Source organism: Akebia trifoliata, chromosome 10, assembly GCF_017979445.1.
Source record: "Akebia trifoliata isolate Shusen 1 chromosome 10, ASM1797944v1, whole genome shotgun sequence".
Classification (NCBI taxonomy): domain Eukaryota; kingdom Viridiplantae; phylum Streptophyta; class Magnoliopsida; order Ranunculales; family Lardizabalaceae; genus Akebia; species Akebia trifoliata.
In genome coordinates this window covers 28,808,361-28,829,506 of record NC_141384.1, presented here as the reverse complement: position 1 = coordinate 28,829,506, position 21,146 = coordinate 28,808,361, and the positions used below count along the sequence as shown (strand labels likewise).

General features: G+C 34.8%; 3 protein-coding genes and 1 non-coding gene across 4 annotated transcripts; 2 read left to right on the top strand and 2 right to left on the bottom strand.

Moving 5' to 3' along the window:
* The first annotated feature begins 715 nt into the window (after nt 1–715).
* Nucleotides 716–3,312, top strand: LOC147393640 (large ribosomal subunit protein eL24). Its single transcript, XM_086456787.1, has 5 exons — nt 716–861; nt 2,333–2,408; nt 2,540–2,641; nt 2,760–2,908; nt 2,985–3,312. Exons 1-5 carry the CDS (start codon nt 851–853, stop codon nt 3,139–3,141), a joined length of 495 nt encoding a protein of 164 aa, XP_086312913.1. The 5' UTR covers nt 716–850; the 3' UTR covers nt 3,142–3,312.
* A 4,738-nt stretch (nt 3,313–8,050) lies between these two features.
* On the top strand, nt 8,051–12,379 carry LOC147393639 (RHOMBOID-like protein 3). The gene is made up of 5 exons (XM_086455891.1): nt 8,051–8,573; nt 10,109–10,272; nt 10,372–10,538; nt 11,165–11,415; nt 11,981–12,379. The coding sequence occupies exons 1-5, from the start codon at nt 8,410–8,412 to the stop codon at nt 12,090–12,092; spliced, it is 858 nt and encodes a 285-aa protein (XP_086312017.1). The 5' UTR covers nt 8,051–8,409; the 3' UTR covers nt 12,093–12,379.
* A 769-nt stretch (nt 12,380–13,148) lies between these two features.
* TRNAV-AAC (transfer RNA valine (anticodon AAC)) lies at nt 13,149–13,222 on the bottom strand. The gene has a single exon. It is a non-coding gene; the product is annotated as a tRNA-Val (tRNA).
* A 1,516-nt stretch (nt 13,223–14,738) lies between these two features.
* LOC147393637 (putative pectin methyltransferase QUA3) lies at nt 14,739–20,347 on the bottom strand. The gene is made up of 7 exons (XM_086456412.1): nt 19,791–20,347; nt 18,606–18,809; nt 18,315–18,525; nt 17,616–17,877; nt 16,666–17,040; nt 15,466–15,561; nt 14,739–15,255 (listed from the first exon to the last, which is right to left on the bottom strand). Exons 1-7 carry the CDS (start codon nt 20,211–20,213, stop codon nt 15,033–15,035), a joined length of 1,794 nt encoding a protein of 597 aa, XP_086312538.1. The 5' UTR covers nt 20,214–20,347; the 3' UTR covers nt 14,739–15,032.
* Nucleotides 20,348–21,146: the final 799 nt, after the last annotated feature.

The window sequence follows — 21,146 nt, the reverse complement described above, 5'->3', positions numbered from 1 at the left end:
AATATGATTTAAAAAAAGAAGTCATTTAATCATATTTTTAATGGAATAAATTATAATTAAATTGATACTTTGTAGATAATATGTTAATTTTTAGAAGGATTTTAAAATATTTTTTTCCCATTCTATCATTCGAAACAGGATCTGATGGGTACTTGTGATTTTTGGAAGTTGCGAATCCACTTATTTTAAAATCGAATACGGAATAAAAAAAAAAATAGTGATTATGATTCTAACTTTCTTAGGAATCGAATCAGAACTGACCCATTGACACTCCTATTAATAACTACTCAAATTTTGGTATCGAATCACTTCTACTTCGCGTCTAATTATAATAGGGAAAATACTAGAATGACATTAAAATTGACATCGTTACACACATTGTTGACATGGATGTCTAGATGCTTTTCCTCGAGAAACATCTGAAAAGCATCTATGGTTATATGTGCATCTCTATATTAGTAATGTGTGAGATGATGTCCACTGCACATCCCCATCAAACAGTGGAATTGTGTATCTCGAGGAAAAATTATGATTCTTGCACTCGCCACGTAGTGAGTTTTGTGAGTTAGCCAGTCCGGTTGAGTTACAAAATCAGCACTCTCTTAGTAAAGATAACGAATGAATATAGGAAGTTCGAACTCGGGACCCACGAAATATGTTTTGGTCATTTTTCGGGGGGCAATTGTTCCTACATATTAACCAATGGCATCATAGTAATTTTCAATAAGTAAAAGGGGAGTATTTTAAGCTTCTAGCCCTAAATCCCTAATTCCTCTCTTCATTTGTAGGATTTCCGAGTTCTAGGGTTTTTCTAGGGTTCGGAGACGGTAGAGCAGCAGCAGCAGAAGCCATGGTTCTAAAGTGAGTTTTTAGTTTTCTTTTTATTTGAATCCTTCTTTCCTTTATTTACTGTCGGAAACCGGTGAATCTGCTCTGTATTATCTTGTTCGCCATCGTTAGAAAACCATAATCTGTAAATCTCTGAATCAAAAATTATTTTTTGTTCATGTATAGTTTTCATTTAATTTTATTTTTTTTAAGATAATTTATAATTTAGTTTTTCAGATCTTTATTAGGTTAGATTTTTTCCCCTATCTAGATACGTTATTATTGAGTTATTTTTATTTTATTTTATTGGATCTTTATTGGGTTTTAGGGTTACATTCATATTGCTCTTTATCTTAGATTGTTTACTTCTATGCTAACGATTTGGGGGTTTGATAAAATCGATCATGCTCGCATTGACACGATTGAGTTATTTAGATCTTTAATGGGTTTTAGGGTTTGATTAATGTTATGTTAGTTTCTTTTCCTCTTGATAAGGTATGATTGAGCTTTTTAAATCTATGTTGGTTTTAGGGTTAGATTCATATTCCGCTTTATGTTAGGCTGGTTACTTCTTTGCTAATGTTTTGGGATTTGATATAATCCATCAAGGTCGCATTGTCATAATTGAGTTTTTTAGGTCTTTATGGAGTTTTAGGTTCAGATTCATATTGCACTTTCTATTAGATTGGTTACTTCTTTGCTAATGTTTTGGGGTTTGATAAAAATCTATTTTGGTCCCCCAGGGTTGCCCCTTTTGGGATTTGTGGTGTTGGGTTTGACACTATGTTACCCAATTCGTTGTTACTAGTCTGAACCACGAACCGGTTTGAAGCAAACCAGTTCACGGTCCAGTTCGTATTGGGTTCGTAAAATCAAGCGAATCACGAACCCACCGAATTTTGGTTGGGTTCGGTGAGAACCAAAACATTTGGTTCAGCAAACCAAAGTATTAAGTTTTGGTTGAACCGAGTGAACTGACGAACTAGGTAACATAGGTTTGACACCATATGACATGAACTTGACCAATACACCAGCAGCTCCTAGCCGATAATGGTGCCGAAAGTTTAGCTCTCATCTCTTAGGGTGTAGCAGATATGTATCATTAGTAACTGTAAATTAATAACAGAAAACTGTTTGAAGGTACTTAAATTTGAGAGTTTGTATACAACTGGAAATGATGTGGATTGATTGAAGTGGTTAGGAAAGATTTGAAAATACAAACCTTGACTGGTGTACAACTCTAGATTGGGTTGAGTGCAAAACACAACTCATTATGTGCACTTGGTAGGAAATTTTTGAAAACTGGGTTGGATTGGCCTTGTATGGTAGGACGCTCCTCATATCGTGATTTAATGAGCAGTTATAAATAATAAGATCAATGGTGTGCAAGTACATGTTCACCACTCCCTATTGCACTTAGTATTAGATTAGTTTTTTGTGGGTGGGAGTTAGAACTTCAAAATTTCCAAATCTTGGATTTGGTACTAAATGGTCAGTGTTTCAGGACTGAACTTTGCCGCTTTAGTGGTGCCAAGATATACCCTGGTAGGGGTATCAGATTCGTTCGAGCTGATTCTCAGGTAAGCTTTGGTAATGGTTCTTGTTTTTTTCTTTTTTTTTTCAATTCAATGTTAATCTCTATTTTTCACTATTTCAGCTTCTTGACCTTACCTTTAAAATTGATGAAATCTCACCTGATTTATCACCTTAGGTCTTCTTGTTCGCTAATTCAAAATGCAAGAGATACTTCCACAACCGACTGAAGCCATCAAAACTTACCTGGACTGCCATGTACAGGAAGCAACATAAGAAGGTGTTTCTCTTATGTAGTACTTAAATGTTTTTTTGTGCTACTTCATGTTAGTTAGTTTTGTAAGGTTGACTTGTTTATGGACTGTTAGACATTAGTTGATTGATTATTAAACTTGCAGGACATTGCTGCAGAGGCTGTAAAGAAGAGGCGTCGTGCCACTAAGAAGCCATATTCAAGGTCCATCGTGGGTGCTACCTTGGAGGTGATCCAGAAGAAAAGAACTGAGAAGGCAGAGGTTCGAGATGCTGCCCGTGAGGCCGCTCTACGGTATTGTTGCTTTACAATTTCAATGTTTGTTTGGTGTATGTAAACCTCACTTAATGAAAATATTTGTTTTCTTCAGTGAAATTAAGGAGAGAATCAAGAAAACCAAGGACGAAAAGAAGGCTAAGAAAGCTGAGGTGATGAGCAAATCGCAGAAGTCTCAGAGCAAGGGTAACATGCCCAAGGGTGCTGCACCAAAGGGTCCCAAACTTGGAGGTGGTGGTGGAAAGCGTTAAGCTGCCTACTTTGTCTCATTGCCTTACTTGGTCTGGTCTGAAAGATTTGAGTGATTTTGTTTTGTAAGGGATTGATTTGCTTTATTAACTACTTGCATTTTTCATTCACTATGTTTCTTCTGTTAGGATTGTTTGGGTTTGTTCTATAATGATATTTTTCCTTTTCGACCATGCTAAATGAGTAGGATCAGTGATGTCATGAGTTACTTGATCAAACATTGCTGTTCTGCTGTTTTATCGAACTATTCGTTGATCTGCATTTGCTTTGCTGACTGTGTTTTTACTCTAAATAAGATGGACATGGTATGGTAAGGTCTCTGATTGACTGTGCCAATGGAAATAATATTTCCGAATTTGCACATTGTTTTACCATCACTGTCAAGCTTTGCTTCAACTATTGGAAGCTTTACCTAATCCCTTGCTTAAAGTATAAAATCACTCATCATGGATGAGGTTCAATGTTGCTCTTTCTTAAATTTGGATTCTTGAACCTCTTTATCTACAGTTTTTAATAGGGTATAAGATATTTACCAAGATATGGAAGGAATTGAATATGGATCGTTTCGTGCATTGAATTTCATTTTTAGTAAATTAGTAATTGGTTTTGGTTCTTATATATCGACCTATGTTGGTTCAGTTCTAATTTGACCCCAAATTGAACGAAGTAGCACCCCAACTAATAGGTGGTATATGTTAACGCGTATGTATTACAAAATTAGGATTTATGTATAACTAGTTTTTTATGATTACCTTAAAATATTATTTTTTTATATCAATAAAAAAAAATTATTTTTTATAATTTTAAATAGATAATTTAATTGTATATCATATTTTATTATTTACTATATTATAAGTTTATTTTTATAATTTATTATATTAACTAAGGTCATTTGGCAGATAACAGAGTAAAAGAATATTTTGGTAATTTAAATAAAAAAATAACTAACATATGTATATAGATCAAGGGATTGCTTTATTTATTTATTTATTTATGAAAATGACCTGAGACCTGGGTTTAGGGTATGTTTGATTGCATGGAAAGTCACTTTCCATGGAATTTGAAATCCATGGAAAATTAGTTGTGGAAAATAGGTAGGGTTGGAAAATCAAATTCCATTGTTTGATTTCACTTCGATAAAATCATGGAAAAATATGAGAAAAAAGAAGAAGAGGAGAAGGAGGAAGAAGATGAGAGGAGGGGGAAAGGAGAAGAAGATGACGAGGAAAAGGGAGGGAGGAGGATGTGGCGATGAAGGTGGCGGCAGCCATGGCGACGGCTACGGCGACAGCGACGATGGCGACGACGGAGGTAAGTGAGGAAGATGGGGGGAGAACATCGTGATGGTGGTGGCGGAAGAGGTGAGGGATGGAGAAGAAGAGAGAGAGAGAAGGTGGTCGGAGACGGAGCCGACGGCGACGACGACGACGAGGTTAGTGTAATGGTGGTGGTGGTGGTGGTAGGGAAGAATTGAGGATGGAAAATATGGGTGGATTTTATTTTCCCACTCATACGGGTGGGAAAGTGAAATCCATGATTTAGTAGACCTTTTGAATGGGGTGGAAAATGAATTTTCATTTTCATGTGCAATCAAACACTTGAAAAATGTCATTTTTCATGGAAATTGATTTTCCACCTTATTTTTCATGTGCAATCAAACATACCATAAAAATACCTCAAGATACGTAAAACTCGATTTTGAGATTTTTACTAAATCTCGAGGTCATTTTGACGTTGGATGAGGTCATTTTGTCTAGTCAGCTTTCTTGCATTATATATAATACTAAAGATGGAATAGTTGGTAGAGAGATCAATGAATAAGAATCTGCATGTTGTTCAAGGGCCAGAATCATCTCTCTATGTATTAAAGCATTTGCATCTTGAACAGGGCCCACGAATAATATTAAATTTTACGGCTGGAAATCACCAATCAATATGATCTTTTATGATCATGATCAGATTATTTAGGTGGATGTGATATTTTTAATGATTACCACGTGGCGAAAACTAAAAGAGTAGCTTGTAAGCAACAGAACCGCTGCAGCGGCAGATTCTAGTTTCAACCGACCAATATCCCACTTTAAAAATGACGTGTTTTAGTGGGGAAGTTAGTTACGCTGCATGTGTGTCTGACTACACGGACTCCACGCGGAAACAACTCACACGCGTCTTGTCTTTAATTGACTAAAATGCCCTCTAGAATTTTTTTATTTTTATTTTTTAAAAACTAGTTATTCTAAAAAGATTTACAAAATACCCCCTCTATATTTTTTTAAGTCTTTGAGATACCCCTTGTTTTTTCAAAGTAATCACATGCACGCCCCCGACCTTTTTCTTTTTTCAAAATTTAACTTTAAAAACAATACCCTGTTATTTTTCTTTCCCAAACCATTCATAACTTTAAATCTAACAACTTCCACTTACAAACGTCGAGAATAAGATTAAGATTTTTGAGTTGTGAGGGTGATAAAAATGACATTTTGACATGGTCATGTGCCCGCCACCACATCAAAATGTCATTTTTGCCACCCCAAAATGTCACTCCAACATTAATGGATATTTTTTCTTTCCAGGAAGATAATAATTTCATATAAGAGGTTAAGATGAGATTGAAAATAACATTAAATAAGTTGAAAATAATTTTTCATTGAAGTTGAAGAGTTTGAAGGTGATGGATTTTGAAAGAAAATAAACTAACGATTTCTATAATGTAGACCGAGGTCAAGGGATATGTCTTCAATTTGAAATTCACAAAATCTTTACTAATAAAGTTAGGAATAATTTACATATAGAACTGATTGGACATATAATTCGCATAAATCTCATATATCTGGCAATATTCATCACTTTATCAATCATGGTTATTCAAGAATCCAATCACTTTTTTGTCCACCATTATCTTTTGTCCAAACTAATGAGTTTCATTCTCTTGGATACAATAATGTTAGAGTGTTGATATTCTATCTTGAAAGTCATCATTCGGTCAATACTTGCTTGACGTGTTATGGACATGGAATCATAGATATATTTTATTGGGATACACAAATGCACATCTTTTATGGGGATTTGCATTTGTGTATCTCAAGGAAACATATATATGGTTCCATGTCCGTAGCACATCAATTGAGTATTAACCAAGTGATGAATTTCTAGTTAGAAACTCATTATTCAAACCATGTGTCTCTGAAGACAATGATTCGAGCTCGTATATGGCCTTTGCTCAGTTCATAGACCATGATCTTGTCCAAAGACTAGTCACAGCACATTACATGCACCAAATAAGTGAGGGTACACCCTCATGGATGTCCCCTGAGGAATTAATGCTCTTACGACCTACATGCATTAATCACTCATCAGTCCAAAATTGCCATTGAGCCTAGCCCTCGGGGTTAATTTAGCTCATTTAATAGACTATTGGTCTATTCGTGATTTATGATGATTCGATTATACATTTAGAATAGAATTGAAAGAAAGAATCCATGGCCTTGAAAATTTATTGATCCGAGATTGATTTTTTTTTGTGTGCATGACTTTTTAAATTTTGTATTTTTTTTTTTTTTTTTACATTCATTGGTGAAAATTTTCAGTTGATTTGGTACTAATATTGAGTTTCAATTTTTATTTATTTATTATTTAATTTGTTATATAATATGGTTTGAAATATTTTTCAAAATAATTTAAAACCCAAATTGTATCAATATTTACTAAAGAACATAGGTCACTATATCAAATTGTGTGGACCTAACATGTCTAAACTAAGCCTACTATACCTTCCAACTTACCTACATGGCTTAGAGAAGAAAGCTTTAAAGAGAAGAAGAAAAAATATATTTGGAAGTTATTGAAAAATATAAAATTGTAATGTGAGTCATTATGAAAAATATTAAATTAGGGACATTATGGTAATTTGATCTGACCTTCCTTGCTTGGGTAATTTGACATACCCCTCCTACTTTTCGTTAATATTTGAATATCCCTTTAATTTTGATCACCTACCATTATTTGACCAAGGTCTTCTATGTGAGACTAATAAACTGATTGAAATGCCCTCATCTTTTTTACCTATTGCTGGAAAACCTTGAATTTCTCAACTCTAGTCTAGACCCGAATATCACTAATTATTAGATTTTCTCTATTACTTCATCTTTTAAATTAAAAAATAAATAAATAAAAATTTTATATTAGATTTTTTTTTCTTGTTTTTCAAATAAATGGATACTTAAAGAAAAGATCGAAAGTTTATAGTGGAAAGAAAAAATCAAAGGTGCCCGAATGAATTAAAGCTTTTAACCCTAGAGATTGCATCATAGTAACAAAGTTTGGATTCGATGATTAGTTAGTGAGTGTCAATTCGGTTAATTTAGATAACTTCCAGAATGTTGGGAAAAAAGTCACAAATTTTCAGAGATTATGCAAAAAAATTGTGGGTTTCTTACCAAAAACCTATCATCTTCCACCTCTCTCAAAATGTTATCTTCTTCTTGATGTTTGAATATTATAAAAGCTAAAATTGTGGAGTAGTAAAAATGTACAATATTCCACGATATTAGTTGAGGAATCGTCGATTAATTCATTGATTTAATTGTTTATTCCCAAATGTGGGAGAATTTTATGAATCTTTTGAAAACTTTGAAGAACTTTGTGACTATGGATTGGAGAGGTGGAATAGATGAGGAATTCAACTTTAAAACAAAGACAAATTTCTTGCCTAACTGGCAAGAAATTGAAAGTAAGGATATTTTGGTCATTTTATTAATCTACTGGGCAAGATCACAGTCCAAGGGCATGACATCAATTTGAAAAATACAGGGATGTTTCAAACATTCAACAAACTCTTAAGGGGTAGGTTCTAAATTACCTTTCAAAAATAAAAAATAAAAAATTGTTTTTTCTCAAGTTTTGAAGTTTGAGGAAAGAAGAAAGAAATGGCCCATCTTCCATCAAGAAACTTCTGAAACAGAGAATCAAAAACTCAAAACTCTTCTCTTCGTTACATATTTATTCCATTAAAGATAGAGACTCCACCATCTACCTTACAAGCTACTCTTCTTTGATTTCTAACACCAACCCAAGTTACCCCCAACTCTTATCAATCTTTGTCCTTTAAAATTCAAACAGTGAGAGAGAGAGAGGAGAAGAAGAACAAACATGGCAAACGAAGATCTGGAAGTAGAGGAGCGAAGAACAGAGGGAACAACGGATACCCATCTTCGAATTACACGTATTTCGAGGAGAATTCTGAGAGAGGATGGACTTCATGGTTGATACCTATGTTTGTGGTGGCCAACATTGCTGTGTTCGTAGTGGCCATGTTCATCAATAATTGCCCTAAGAACAGAGATCAGTACGAAAGCAAGTGTGTTGCAAGCTTTCTTGGCAGGCTTTCGTTTCAGCCTCTCAGAGAGAATCCTCTTTTTGGTCCTTCTTCTTCCACGTAATCAATCTTTCGTTGATACCCTTTTCTCTGTTATCTTATTTCTTCTTGTTTGATTCTTTATAACTTCTAGGTTTAATTTATTGATTTGTGTTCTTCTTTCTGAATTTGGGTTTTATTTCTTAAGATAAGAAGTTTGGAGTGGAAATTCGGTAGGATTTGGAGGTATGGGTTGATTCTAGTTGGGGTTGTGGGTTCTTCTTTGTGATATGTGAATAATTTTTTTATTTTTTTGCCTGGCAAGTGTTTGATCGATTTTCTAGTTCCTACTAGTAGGCCTATTTCTTTGAAAATTTCTGAATTGGGGTCGAAATGGTTCAGATGGGCTGAAATTGTTTTGTAATTTAGCTATTTGGGTCTCAACATGAAGGGAAACCATAACCCCCTTGTTCAATTAGGCTTTCTTCCCATTGTGTTCTTGTAAATTGTAATTATTGGCTTATTCAAATTGTTGTGTCACATTTTGATCTGTTTTTTTTTTTGTTTTTTTTTGTGGGATTGGTAGTACGTTTTGATCCTTCTGTTTTGGAAATAAAATAAAAAGTAAGCCCTTCTTTTAGTCTGATTGCATTTGTACATAAAGAGCCTCTCTAGGAAGCCCTTTACGTGAATGATCCTTGGTCTTTTTTGTGTGTCTTTGCATCTATATGAGTGTAGGGTAATTGTATGATAGAGATGAGGGTGTTGCGTGGAAAGGCCTATGAACATGAAGTTAGAGGTGAACCATTTGTGAAATGTTGTAGTAGCCCCCAGTGGGTAATAAACTGAGGGACGATTGATAAGATGGTATGGTCATGTGCAAAGAAAATAGAGAACAGACCTAGTCAGAAGGAATGTGCAAGTTGAAAGTTCTAAAAGACCGAAAGGAAGACAAAAAAAAGACATGTATTGAGGTAGTGCAAGTTGTATGAGCACACTTGAATTCACATATGACATGCTTTTAGACAGAATTGGATGATGGAATGAGATGGGTCTCTAAGCTGTCCCACCATTAGAGACACCAATTTCTACAAATGTACTTTTTTGTGGCTCACTCTAGGTGACTCAAGTACATAGGTTTACTGAACCAAGTCTAGATTAGCACAGACAAGTATGCACACATAGGTTTTTGATCAATGAATCCTTATACTCGTTCATCCTAATATCGTTCACTCTGCTTGTGTTGCTGATTAATTTAGAGAGTATCTATTGCCACACCAACCTTTTCCAACGCCACCCCAATTCATATTTAATCACCAAAGAATTAGCATACATCTTGGGTCGGCATTAGCAAAAGTTGGTGTGGCAATAGAAACTCTCTTTATTTATCTAGACAAAAGTTGTGATATGTCTCCATTTGTCCCATGGAACCAAATGGTAGCAAGACAGAAATTAATTTCTTTTATGTAGAAAAAAGGAATTCTAGTACTTAAATGTACTTTTTATCTTTTATAAATATCTTTATTTTTTTCTCTTTAAAGAAAACTGATTCTCTTTTCACCTAACAGAAATAAATAAACTAACAAATTAAAATGCGATTTTGTGGTTTTACACAGATTGGAGAAGTTGGGAGCTCTGGAGTGGAATAAAGTGGTCCATAGGCATGAAGGATGGAGGCTTATCACTTGTATCTGGTTGCATGCTGGTGTTGTTCATCTTCTTGCAAACATGTTGAGTTTGGTCTTTATTGGGATTCGTCTTGAACAACAGTTTGGCTTTGGTAAGCTATGTCCCTTCGTATCACTAATTTTCATGATCTTCTTAATCTATGTTAATAATATTTAAGCGATTCTAACACTGTTTTTGGTATGATTTTCAGTACGGATTGGGATAATATATCTCTTGTCCGGATTTGGTGGGAGTGTCCTCTCTACTCTCTTCATCAGAAACAATCACATATCTGTTGGTGCCTCCGGTGCTCTATTTGGTCTTCTTGGGGCGATGTTGTCTGAGCTTATTACAAATTGGACTATTTATACCAACAAGGTGAGCACTTTAAAAATCTATGTATACTTTTATGGTGTTAAAATAATCTATAGTTGTTTTAGATATTTTCTTTTAAAAGAGCTGTTATTGGCACCCAAACTATTACTTATTACACACTCCACTTTCTTATATTAGTTATCACACACCAATTAAAGATTAAAACATACCATTCAAACATAACAAAAGTTTGGCTCAAACAATTTCAGTAGTTGTTTACAATTATGATTAGGCTCATATAAAATCTTAACCCCCCCACACCCACCCACACAAAAATGAGAGTTTCTATTGGCATCCCAACCTTTTACTTATTCTCAATCATTTAATTATTTTCTTTATTTTTAATTGGGTTTATAAGTAAAAGTTGGGGTGCCAACAGCAGCTCTCTATTTTTAACACCACATATATAACTTAAAAAAAAAAAATATATTCATAGAAGCAGCTGACCTTCGTCAAAAAATTCAGATAATGGTTTGTATGTATTTTCCTTATCAATTCTTAAAGGTACTTTTAGTTCCAATATCATAATGAAAGAGGTTGTTACATTAATAACAAAATGGACTTTAATGAAACTGTGACGTTTGCCTTCATTAAATATCTTACCATCATTTCCATTCCTTTCTTTATAGGCCGCAGCAATACTGACGCTTGTGTTCATCATTGCCATCAACTTAGCCGTTGGAATACTGCCTCACGTCGATAATTTTGCCCACATTGGAGGATTCCTAACAGGTTTTCTTCTTGGCTTTGTTTTGCTGCTCCGTCCTCAATTCGGATGGGTGGAGCGTCGGAACTTTCCTGCTGATGTTCGTGTCCAATCTAAATACAAGCCATACCAATACATACTGGGTGTTATCGCGTTGGTTCTCCTGATTGTTGGGTAAGTTTTACTCTCCTAAAAGTATATCATTAAGGTTATGCAAAACCATACACCATGGGTCGGATTTTATCCGAAATCCGAGTGATCCAAATCCAAATTTAGTGGGTTTGGGCCCTTGTCGTAAACTCAAATAAAAAAATGGGTCGAATATGGGTTGATGTTCCTTTACCTGAGTCAGATCCAGGTCGGATATAGATCCAATCCTATACCTGTTTGATTTGAATGATACATTACTTTGAAAAGTATATAATACAAATTCTTATAAAATAAAAGAATTATAATAATAAAATTGAATAATATAGCAATTAGAAAAGAATATAGAGCAAAAAAAAATGTTGAACGGTCCAAAATTATTCGACCCGAATCAAGTAATTTGGTCAAGTTGGATCCGGTTTTAGTAAAAAAAAAACAAAAAAATGGTTCGGATATGGTTTTAGTTAATAGGTTCCGAATAAGAAATTTGGATCTGGATATATACTCAGACCCGAGCCTAACCCGACCCATGTTAAGCCCTATTTGCATCGCTAAGGAAATTAACTTCCATTTATTTATTGCAACTTTGCAGATTTACGGTGGGATTGGTGATGTTGTTTCGAGGAGAAAATGGGAATGATCATTGCCACTGGTGTCATTACTTGAGCTGTGTACCTACCTCAAAGTGGGAATGTGGGGATTGATCGAAGGGTGTCACACCCATTTCTCTTCGTGTATCACTCTTTTTTCCTCTTTGTTTGGGCTTCTTTTGACTTTGTAAATGCATAGTTTTTAAGATTGGTTTTGCACTTATGCTTCTATATATATATATATATATATATATACATGGGTCTTGAGTGTGTTGTTTATGGCTTAATGAGAGAATCTGACAATACTTTTATGGTTTATTTTTTTCTTAGTTAATTAGTCATTCTTTGTATTACTTCATTTAATATGGTTTCTTCATTAATTTTCTTCTGTAGACTCCTAATTTCACTCTGCTTTGTTTGATGCTATAGTGTACTATTTTGAGACTTGTATACCATATATTAGAGTAAATGTTCAAATGTTTTTTTTTTCTTGGACATGGATGCCTCATTATTGTGGAATAATAATACCTGAATTCAGTCTGATAAAGTTTTGACTTTTTTCATTTGACTTTGACTAAAAATTAATTGTTAGATTCTTCTTAACAAGTCAAAAAGGGTAGGAAATCTGGAAAGAGAGGATCGTACTAAATTAGGAAAGACAGAAGTCAAAAAGGGTTGGAATACCATTCAAACTGGAGACCATTTGTGGTACTTGCTTCTCTGGTTGACTAATACAAAATGACTTAAATGCCCTCATCTTGAACTTTTAGTTAAAAACTGTTAATTTTTCTAGCAAAAATCTGACTTAAAGTGGTAAATTATTTTTAATCTACTTAAGCTCATCTTTAATCCATTGTTTGCCCTTGATTAGTTTTTCTACCAAAATTATGTGGTTTGCCACTTCTCTCGTTAATTCAGGTTTGAAAAATGGTGAATCCTATAGAATCTCAAGAGGTGGTCGACGAATGAGAATGAAAATAAAAAACTGGTTTTAGGAAAGATAAATAAAGGGGTCTTGGATATGTGTTGAATATCAGGGAATTTTTATATTTTTCATTAGTATGTCAGAGAAGACCACGGTCAAGACAATTAAAAAATATAAGAGGATCCAAGTATTCACTAAAACATGTGGAACGGTTGTCTAAATTTGACCAAAGTTAAAAATTTGCTTGGCGTCGCCCGGACTCGAACCGGAGACCTTCAGTGTGTTAGACTGACGTGATAACCAACTACACCACGACACCTGGAATTATTCAAATATTGATTTTCAAATTCAATACTGGTTTCATGTGTAATCTATCAAGAACAATGGAAGCAGCACTATTCATATATGGGGGCGGTTCATTGGGACATACGTACAAACAATGGTTTTTCAAAATATAGGTTAGAGGTTTTGGATTTAGCTGATTTTTTGCGAGGATAGTCATTATGATGAGAAGATCATCTTCACAAAGAATCAGCTCAATCTGAAACTTCTAAATCTATCAAAAGTGATTTATAAATTATTAGCAAAAAATCGACAGTCTACATTTCTAAATCACTTTTAATGGGGTTAGAAGTTTTAGATTGAACTGAACTTTTTTTTTTTGTTGGATGATCTTCCCATCATAGAGATCATCCTCACAAAAAATCAGCTCAATCCGAAACTTCTAACCCATATTTTGAAAATTTATTAATGTTACATTGTTTTTACATATGTCTCTTGATCCGTTCCCTTCATATATATATTATTTATTATTTATATTAAATAGAACAAATAAAAGGATTTATTCATTCAAACAATTTGTTCTCATAAATTAGATAATAGTGATTTTTTTTTTTTGATAATGTATTATTGTCATGTAATTTATGTAAAATAAAAGGTTGATTCAAATTTCAAATACTTGCCTCCTTGTTTTGTTCAATTTTAGAATATCGGGGGTTTCAAACTGGATGACATGCTCCAATGACCTTGATCTTCCATGAGAGACTAACTAAATGCCGAGAGTCCTTGTTTCTTTCTCAAACCAGTCATCTTCAACATTAGGCTGAAAAAGGATGGATTTTTAAGTAGAAAAATCAAGTGTTTTTCAATATGAAATTAAAGACAAGATCAAATACGTTAATAACTTAAAGATAATAGACTTTTTGGGAGAAAAATCAATAGATATTGATTAGATGTTGAAGATGAGGGCATTTTGATCATTGTCCAAACCAAGTCTTCTATGATAGAGAGTGAATTAATATTTGCTTTCAATGTCTAACATTCTTCTCACTCTCCTAAAACTTTCCAACTTGAATATTTTTTCTAATTGTAACTATAATTGACTTTACCATCTCCAACAATTTTTCTCTAATTTAATATATTAGTCTATTAGAAGAGTCGTGATAATCAGACTCTCCCTGTGGCATACTCAATCGACTCCCCTGACGTGGGGTGTGCTAAAACCATAGATTTCCTTTTAACGGCATACACAATTGCACAAATTTATGAAAATGTGTTATTGTGTATCCCGAGGAATAAAATCTAATTCTGACACACCCACACCAGGAGAGTCGATTGAGCATGCTCCCTGAGGAAGTCATATCATCACCACTCCTATCAGAACTATTCCTACATCATAATGGCACAACATTCAACTTCACTCAACATTAATATTAACTACAAAGAAAATATAGATTTTTTTAACTGATTCAAGTAATCAGGAGTGACTTTCAATCATTCCAAAAAATTTAATGCTTCTTCCCGACAACAAAAAATAAGTTACAACACATCCAAACTGCTCAAACCATTGATCTTACTTAAAAATACAGAATCCATTTTTTTTACAATCAAAATCTAAAGCCCAACAGATATATCCAACTTTGACAAAATGTAGGACTTATTCATCCCAGAACCCATATTACTTCCATCTAAAGTCGAAATACAACTTCAGTTGGGATGCATGGATGAAGTAAAGAAAGGGCATTTAAGAAATTGTAAAAAAATATAAGGGAAAAAGAAGGACAAACTGCTCTTTCTACGCTTAATAAAGATGAGGAAAATATTGAATTATATTATTAAGACAAAAGGCTTTAATGGGAGGCTGGTTGTAATTTCCAAAATTTCTTGGTAGCTACTAGAATCTTTTCCTTCCCATTGGTTTCTGGCTCTTTTTCATGCACAGTGGCTGTCCAACTTATTGCATGAGCGATACGGCCCACTTTCTCAATAACTTCAGGGGAATCTCGAACCACAACCGTTCCTTCTGGACGTAACATTCGATCAATCTCCACCATCAAATCCACGAGATTACACCTAGAACACATATCAAAAGACAATGATCCTAAAGTCAACAGATATCAATTTAGAAAATAAAATAAAATAATCCACAGTTCTTTGAAGAAATTTGTTTCTTTCTTGTCCTGGTATGTGTTCTCATCATGACATTGCACACAGTTTCATCATTTATTGAAACACGACTGTTCAATTAATAAAGATTGAGTTGAGGTCATGAGATAGGAATACCTGCTCTTGCTCGAATCAGGATATTTTATCAGCGAGTCGATGCTGTCAACATGAATGAAATCATAGGTCCGAGGATATGTAGAGAAAGGCTCACACCTATCAGAACCAACAAAACCCATCATTAGCTCACCTCTTGCTCATCTATCAATGACATGCTTCTTAGTGGTACATGAATGGGTTTGAAGTTTTATATCTGTCGTTACAAATATAATAACAAGGCCCTAGCAATAACGAAAAGGCAATAGCTAGTGCATAATAATACATAAAAACCATGCCATTAAAGGTTTCAATCCATAGATCTCCAAAACTTTTTAGTTGTGAATCTGACCAATTCAATTGTTGACTTACTGGAGAAAAGAAGATATCCCATTTCTATAAATAACTAACGAAGGAAGTTTCGTGGCCTCTAAAAGGAAATGGTGAGTGGAAAAAGTGAGTTAAACATAATTTTGTTTATATATATATATATATATATATTTCAGACAAGAAACTATTTGAGTTAGATTTATAACATGGGTTTCAGCGAAGGCAGGGAAGAAGCCCAACTCTAATGATTTGAGTCATCTTCGAGTAGTTAGGCATCATTCTGGATAATATATCTATTTTTCCATTTTAATCAAGATGAAAAAGAAGTTGAACTTATGTTAGTAATATAGCTTGTACAGTTTTGGTATCAATGGAGCAATAGTGCTCATCTTACATTTCAATCAGTATGATAGAAAAAGAGAGTGCGATTGGCACCCCAATGTTTACTTATTACACCCCATTTAAGAATAAAAAAGTAAGTCAACGGATGAGAATAAATAAAAGTTGGGGTGCCAATAGAAACTCTTTTTTTTTTTTTAGATTTCTGTTTCTTAGACTTGGGATTTTGTATGGTCCTACTCTTAATTGTAAACAACTGTTGAAGTTGTTTGAATGTGGTATAATGATTTACAATGTTGAAGTAATAACTCAAACCGAACTTTTATAATGTTTGAATGGTGTGTTTTAATCTTGAATTAGGTTGTGATAAAGGAATTGGGGTGTAATAAGCATAAGTTGAAGTGCCAATAGCATATCTCTAGAAAAATTATCGCCAATTAACAAGATTAAACGACATCCAGCTTGATATTAAAAGAAAACCAGTGGTGGGTCCATGATAAATGAGTGATTCACATAAACCTTTTACTAATCTCTAAAGCAGGAAAACAGACTTACCAATCATGGTAGACACCAATAAGGCCTCTGTCATAAATCACACCAAGGGTCAATGGGTTGCTAGCGCCAACAACATTCATCACCCAGACAGGATCAGATGACAGTGCTGCTGCAAAGCCTCCAAAAACTGCATTCATATCCATAATATTGCGTACAGCTGGAGTCCCCAGCTTCAAGTTGAGGGACTTCTTGTAGTATTCAACCCTTCTATACCAACCCCGAGTATCAGCTTCAAACTCGTCGATCCCATTTTTCAATGGTTTAGTCCTTGAAGGAGGTTTTGTTAGCCGTTCTGGCCAGTTTGGAATGGTCCCAACAGAATATTCTCCCTTGAGAGAGGGAATCTTACTGATACAGTTCTTCAACTTGAAGTACCTGCAAAATAGTTCGGTTTAGACATACATTTCTAGGCTTAAGGTTTAAGCCAATTAAGAAAACAGGGGCAAGTGAACCAAAAAAAAAAAATGAATAATAAAAAACAATCGCAAATCACATAGAGAACATAGAGCTTTACGTGGTTCCCTCTAGATTAAGGCACATCCACGAATGCACACCAATTGCACTATACAAGAAAAGGCAATACCGCCAAGATACATGAGTTCTCTCCTCTCTCAAACCCTCTCTTACTTTCAAGAGCACAATAACGAACATCACATCAAAATTAGGGTTAAAACCCCTTTTATAGCTGGGCCCAAATTTTTTGCCTCGGGGATGCTACCCTGAACCCCCCGTGTGGGCCAATCGAGAAAGCCTGATGGACTCTTCTTCTGTCAATGGACCCCGGCACCTGGCCTTCCACTCCAGAAGAGCCCTTTCACCAGAGAACCTAGATCAACTCCACCTCCAACACTGCCCTCACGGTTACAAGCTGAGAGAATCGCAACATTGAGGTTTCATCATCCAAGGTTGGACAGTGAATCCAAACTAAGAAAGGATGTCTGGTAGCTTACCATGCATAACTTGAGTCTTCAGTTTCACCGCACATTTCAAGACCAAATTCATTTTGGTTGAGGAGACATGAATCTGTTGAGGGCTTTTTCCAGACAACAGTGTTCCCATCCACAACAATTAGCTCATAACACAACGTTCTTGCAACAGCCTGCAGATCGGACCATTCCTTATCTTGTTTAGGCCACTGCACAGGGGGACCAGAGATGACAAGGTATCCCCCCGGTCGAAGAAACCGATCGACTTCAACGAAGTATGTTCCATCTGCAAGGGTAAATTTCCTTCTTGATCAGAAAAAACATCCTGGGATTGGGTATCAAAAGTGCACAACATTTGTAACCATAGTAACAAAGTTTGGAATTGATAATTATTCGGTGGGGGTTCAAATCGGTTAATTTGGATAAATTCAGGAAAGTTCCGTAAAAAAAATTGGCAAAATTTTGGAGATTATACAAAACATGTTTTTGGGTTTCTTACCAAAACCCATCATTTTCAACCTCTCTAAAATCCCTATCTTCTTCTTGATGTTTGAATGTTGAAAAAAATAAAATTTTGAAAGTGAGGGTAAAAATGTTACCATGTTCCACAATTAATTGAGGAATCACCGATTAATTCATCGCTAATTCAGAGAATTTTATGAATTTTTTGAAAATTTCGAAATTTTTTGCGACGATGTGTGTAACCACATGAAAAAGACTCACTGTAGGCGGTGAAGGGGATCAAACATCGAGAACAGTGCACCAAGTCAAAGGCGTATGCTGGAAATGGTAGTCGGCGTGTGCCAAGCATGGCAACAAATGCTGGTATTCCTCTTTCTAATGCAAACTGTATTTGTGATTTATGAGAGTCTCTTGGAGCAAATGAGAGGGTTAAAATGTCCTCCGTAAGTAGGTAACCTCCAAAGCTGGCCACCTTCACAAAAACAGGTATATTTGATCACCAAAAGAACATATACAAATATGAGCTGAAAGTGACAGGAATACAGCACTTACCCCACAACCCATATCCAGAGCAGTCCTGATAACTCCTCCACTTGTAGGAATATGCTGCCCAAGTTTTTCAATATATGATACAGCTCCATCAGGAAACATTGTACCACCGCCGGGGAAAATAAAATAAGGGCCTTCTTCTTTCATCCAGCCCTGATGGCCTTTCCTGTCAGCAATTTTGTTGTGTGGCATGTTGCTGTGCCATATCTGCATTTACAAGCCAACTATTTTAAGAGATTCTAATAAAATCTGTGGTCTCCTTAAATCTAAATTGGTGCAAAATAAAATAATGGTGTCACCATTCACTAAAAATGAAAAGAGAACAACTGTAGAGTTTTGGTTTTAGTTATACTTGATTTATGATTTGTGAAACACGTGTACTAAGGGCGTGTTTGATTGCAGGGAATATTTGCCTAATAAATGATTTGCCAGGCAAATGATGTCCCAATAAATCATTTGCTTGCGTTTGAATATACCATGGAAAATCATGCAAAATTTTATTATTTAAATATAATTCATTTAATAATTATGTATAAATCATGATAAAACTATTAAAAAATAGTAAGCTTTTTGGTGAAAAAATTATTTACCCATTTGAAGGGCAAATCATTTTCCACCCATATTTTATTTGCCTACCAATCAAACAAGATAAAATACTAAATTTTCCTAGTAAATGATTTTCCCCAGGATTTGCCTTGCAATCAGACATGCCCTAAGATTTAAAATCTCGTCTCAAGGCAATGTTTCTTTCAGGAGAAAACCTACAAGCTCTAGATCAAAATATGCTTAGACAATCCGAAACATTGAATGTTTCGGGGTCCATGTTTTATTCCAATCTCATCCAAAGGTGGAATCTTTCCACTGAAACATTCCAAAAAGGACACATGGGTTTTGGTGTCCAACACCGAAACTAAGATTTTAAAATTGAAAGGTCTTATATTACAATCTAATAATGAAGATTTGAACTAGGAAAATTGAACTTCTTATATTACTATCTATGACTATAAGCATCATAAGATTTTAAAATTAAAACACTAAGTGATGTAATTCGAACAATTGGGCACCTAAAACTACTCTTTAACTCACATTCAAGATGAAAATGATGATCAGGGAAACAAGTCACATTTCTTGTTCATGTAAAAATATCATTAAATGTGAGATCTTAAAGATGATTAACAAAGATCAAACCTTGTGCAAGCTTTCCGGCCATTGAACCGAGATCCGGTACCCATCAGGCGGAGGGATTAAACAAAGAGGCGTCTCTTCCGGCACCGGACATTGCCGTTCCCGGTAGAAATTCATATCTCGGCTGAGCTGGCTATTCCTCCGGGGATCCTCACAAGGCATGTGATCCACTGCTTCGGCGGGGCACGCTTCGATGATCCGCTGCCGACCTGTCTCCACTAAAGCCACCAATCTCTTCCTCTGACGCGGATCGACTGAGGAGAGAACAAGTGACTGGCGGCCCGAGTTGAAGAACGAGTCACCGAGTGGAGTGAAGATAATGAGGAAGAATATGAACACGGCAGCGAAGAACCCAGCGGTGATGATATCGAGGATTCTCCATTGGCGAAAGCTTCGTTTGGAAGAGGGGAGGTTTAAGTGTCTCATTTTGCTTCTCAGATTCGCATTCTTGAATTTCAAATTAGAAAATTTCTAGGGTTTCTGCAGATGAGAGAGATGTAAATCTTTCACTCACTCAACACTTGAAACCAGTGAGAACTGAGAACTGAGAACTGAGAACTGAGAAACGAAACAGTGTGCAAATGGCAAGTAGAAGCCATTATTTGTTACACGTGGCGATCGATTAAGCCACATTTACTACCTGAATTTTTTTTTTATTGTTTCTGGAGAGATTCTATTACCACACCAAGTTTTGCTAACGCCATCTTCAGTAATTTACATATGAATTGGGGTGGCGTTAGTAAAACTTGGTGTGGCAATATAATTTCTCAACCATGTCCCTCCAATAGACACCTGATATCAAATAGAATTTTTATATTATATATCTCATTTAAATATTGACGTTGGTTTGTTTATATTTTGTATATGAAATTGAGTTAGGTCCAAACCGAATGTTATTCAATTGGATTCAATCCAATCCTTACCAGATTGTTCCAAATCAACCCCATTTGATCCAGACCCAATCCAATGACAACCCTAATTTAGTGATTAGGGTTTTCGAGAATCGACTTCTACAATGGTTTTAATAATATCACTTGAGTTTATGAAAGTTTTTGTATAAAATAATTTTTTAATAATTTAAATATTTATTACATATATAAAAATAAGATTTTGTGACTAAGCATCTACTAATCCGTCTTATAATAATAAAAATCATAATTATTTAATTTTAAATCCATTCAAACAATGTGATGAGAGAATCAACTAAATATCTATGAGATGACGAGACAAAATACCAAGTTTTAAAATTGTAGGATTTTCTAATTCTCTTTGGATTGGATCGACAAATATTTTCTCGTGAAAATGTGCTTTTTTATGGGAAATCATTTTAAATAAATTTTAATGTGTAAAAATAATGTT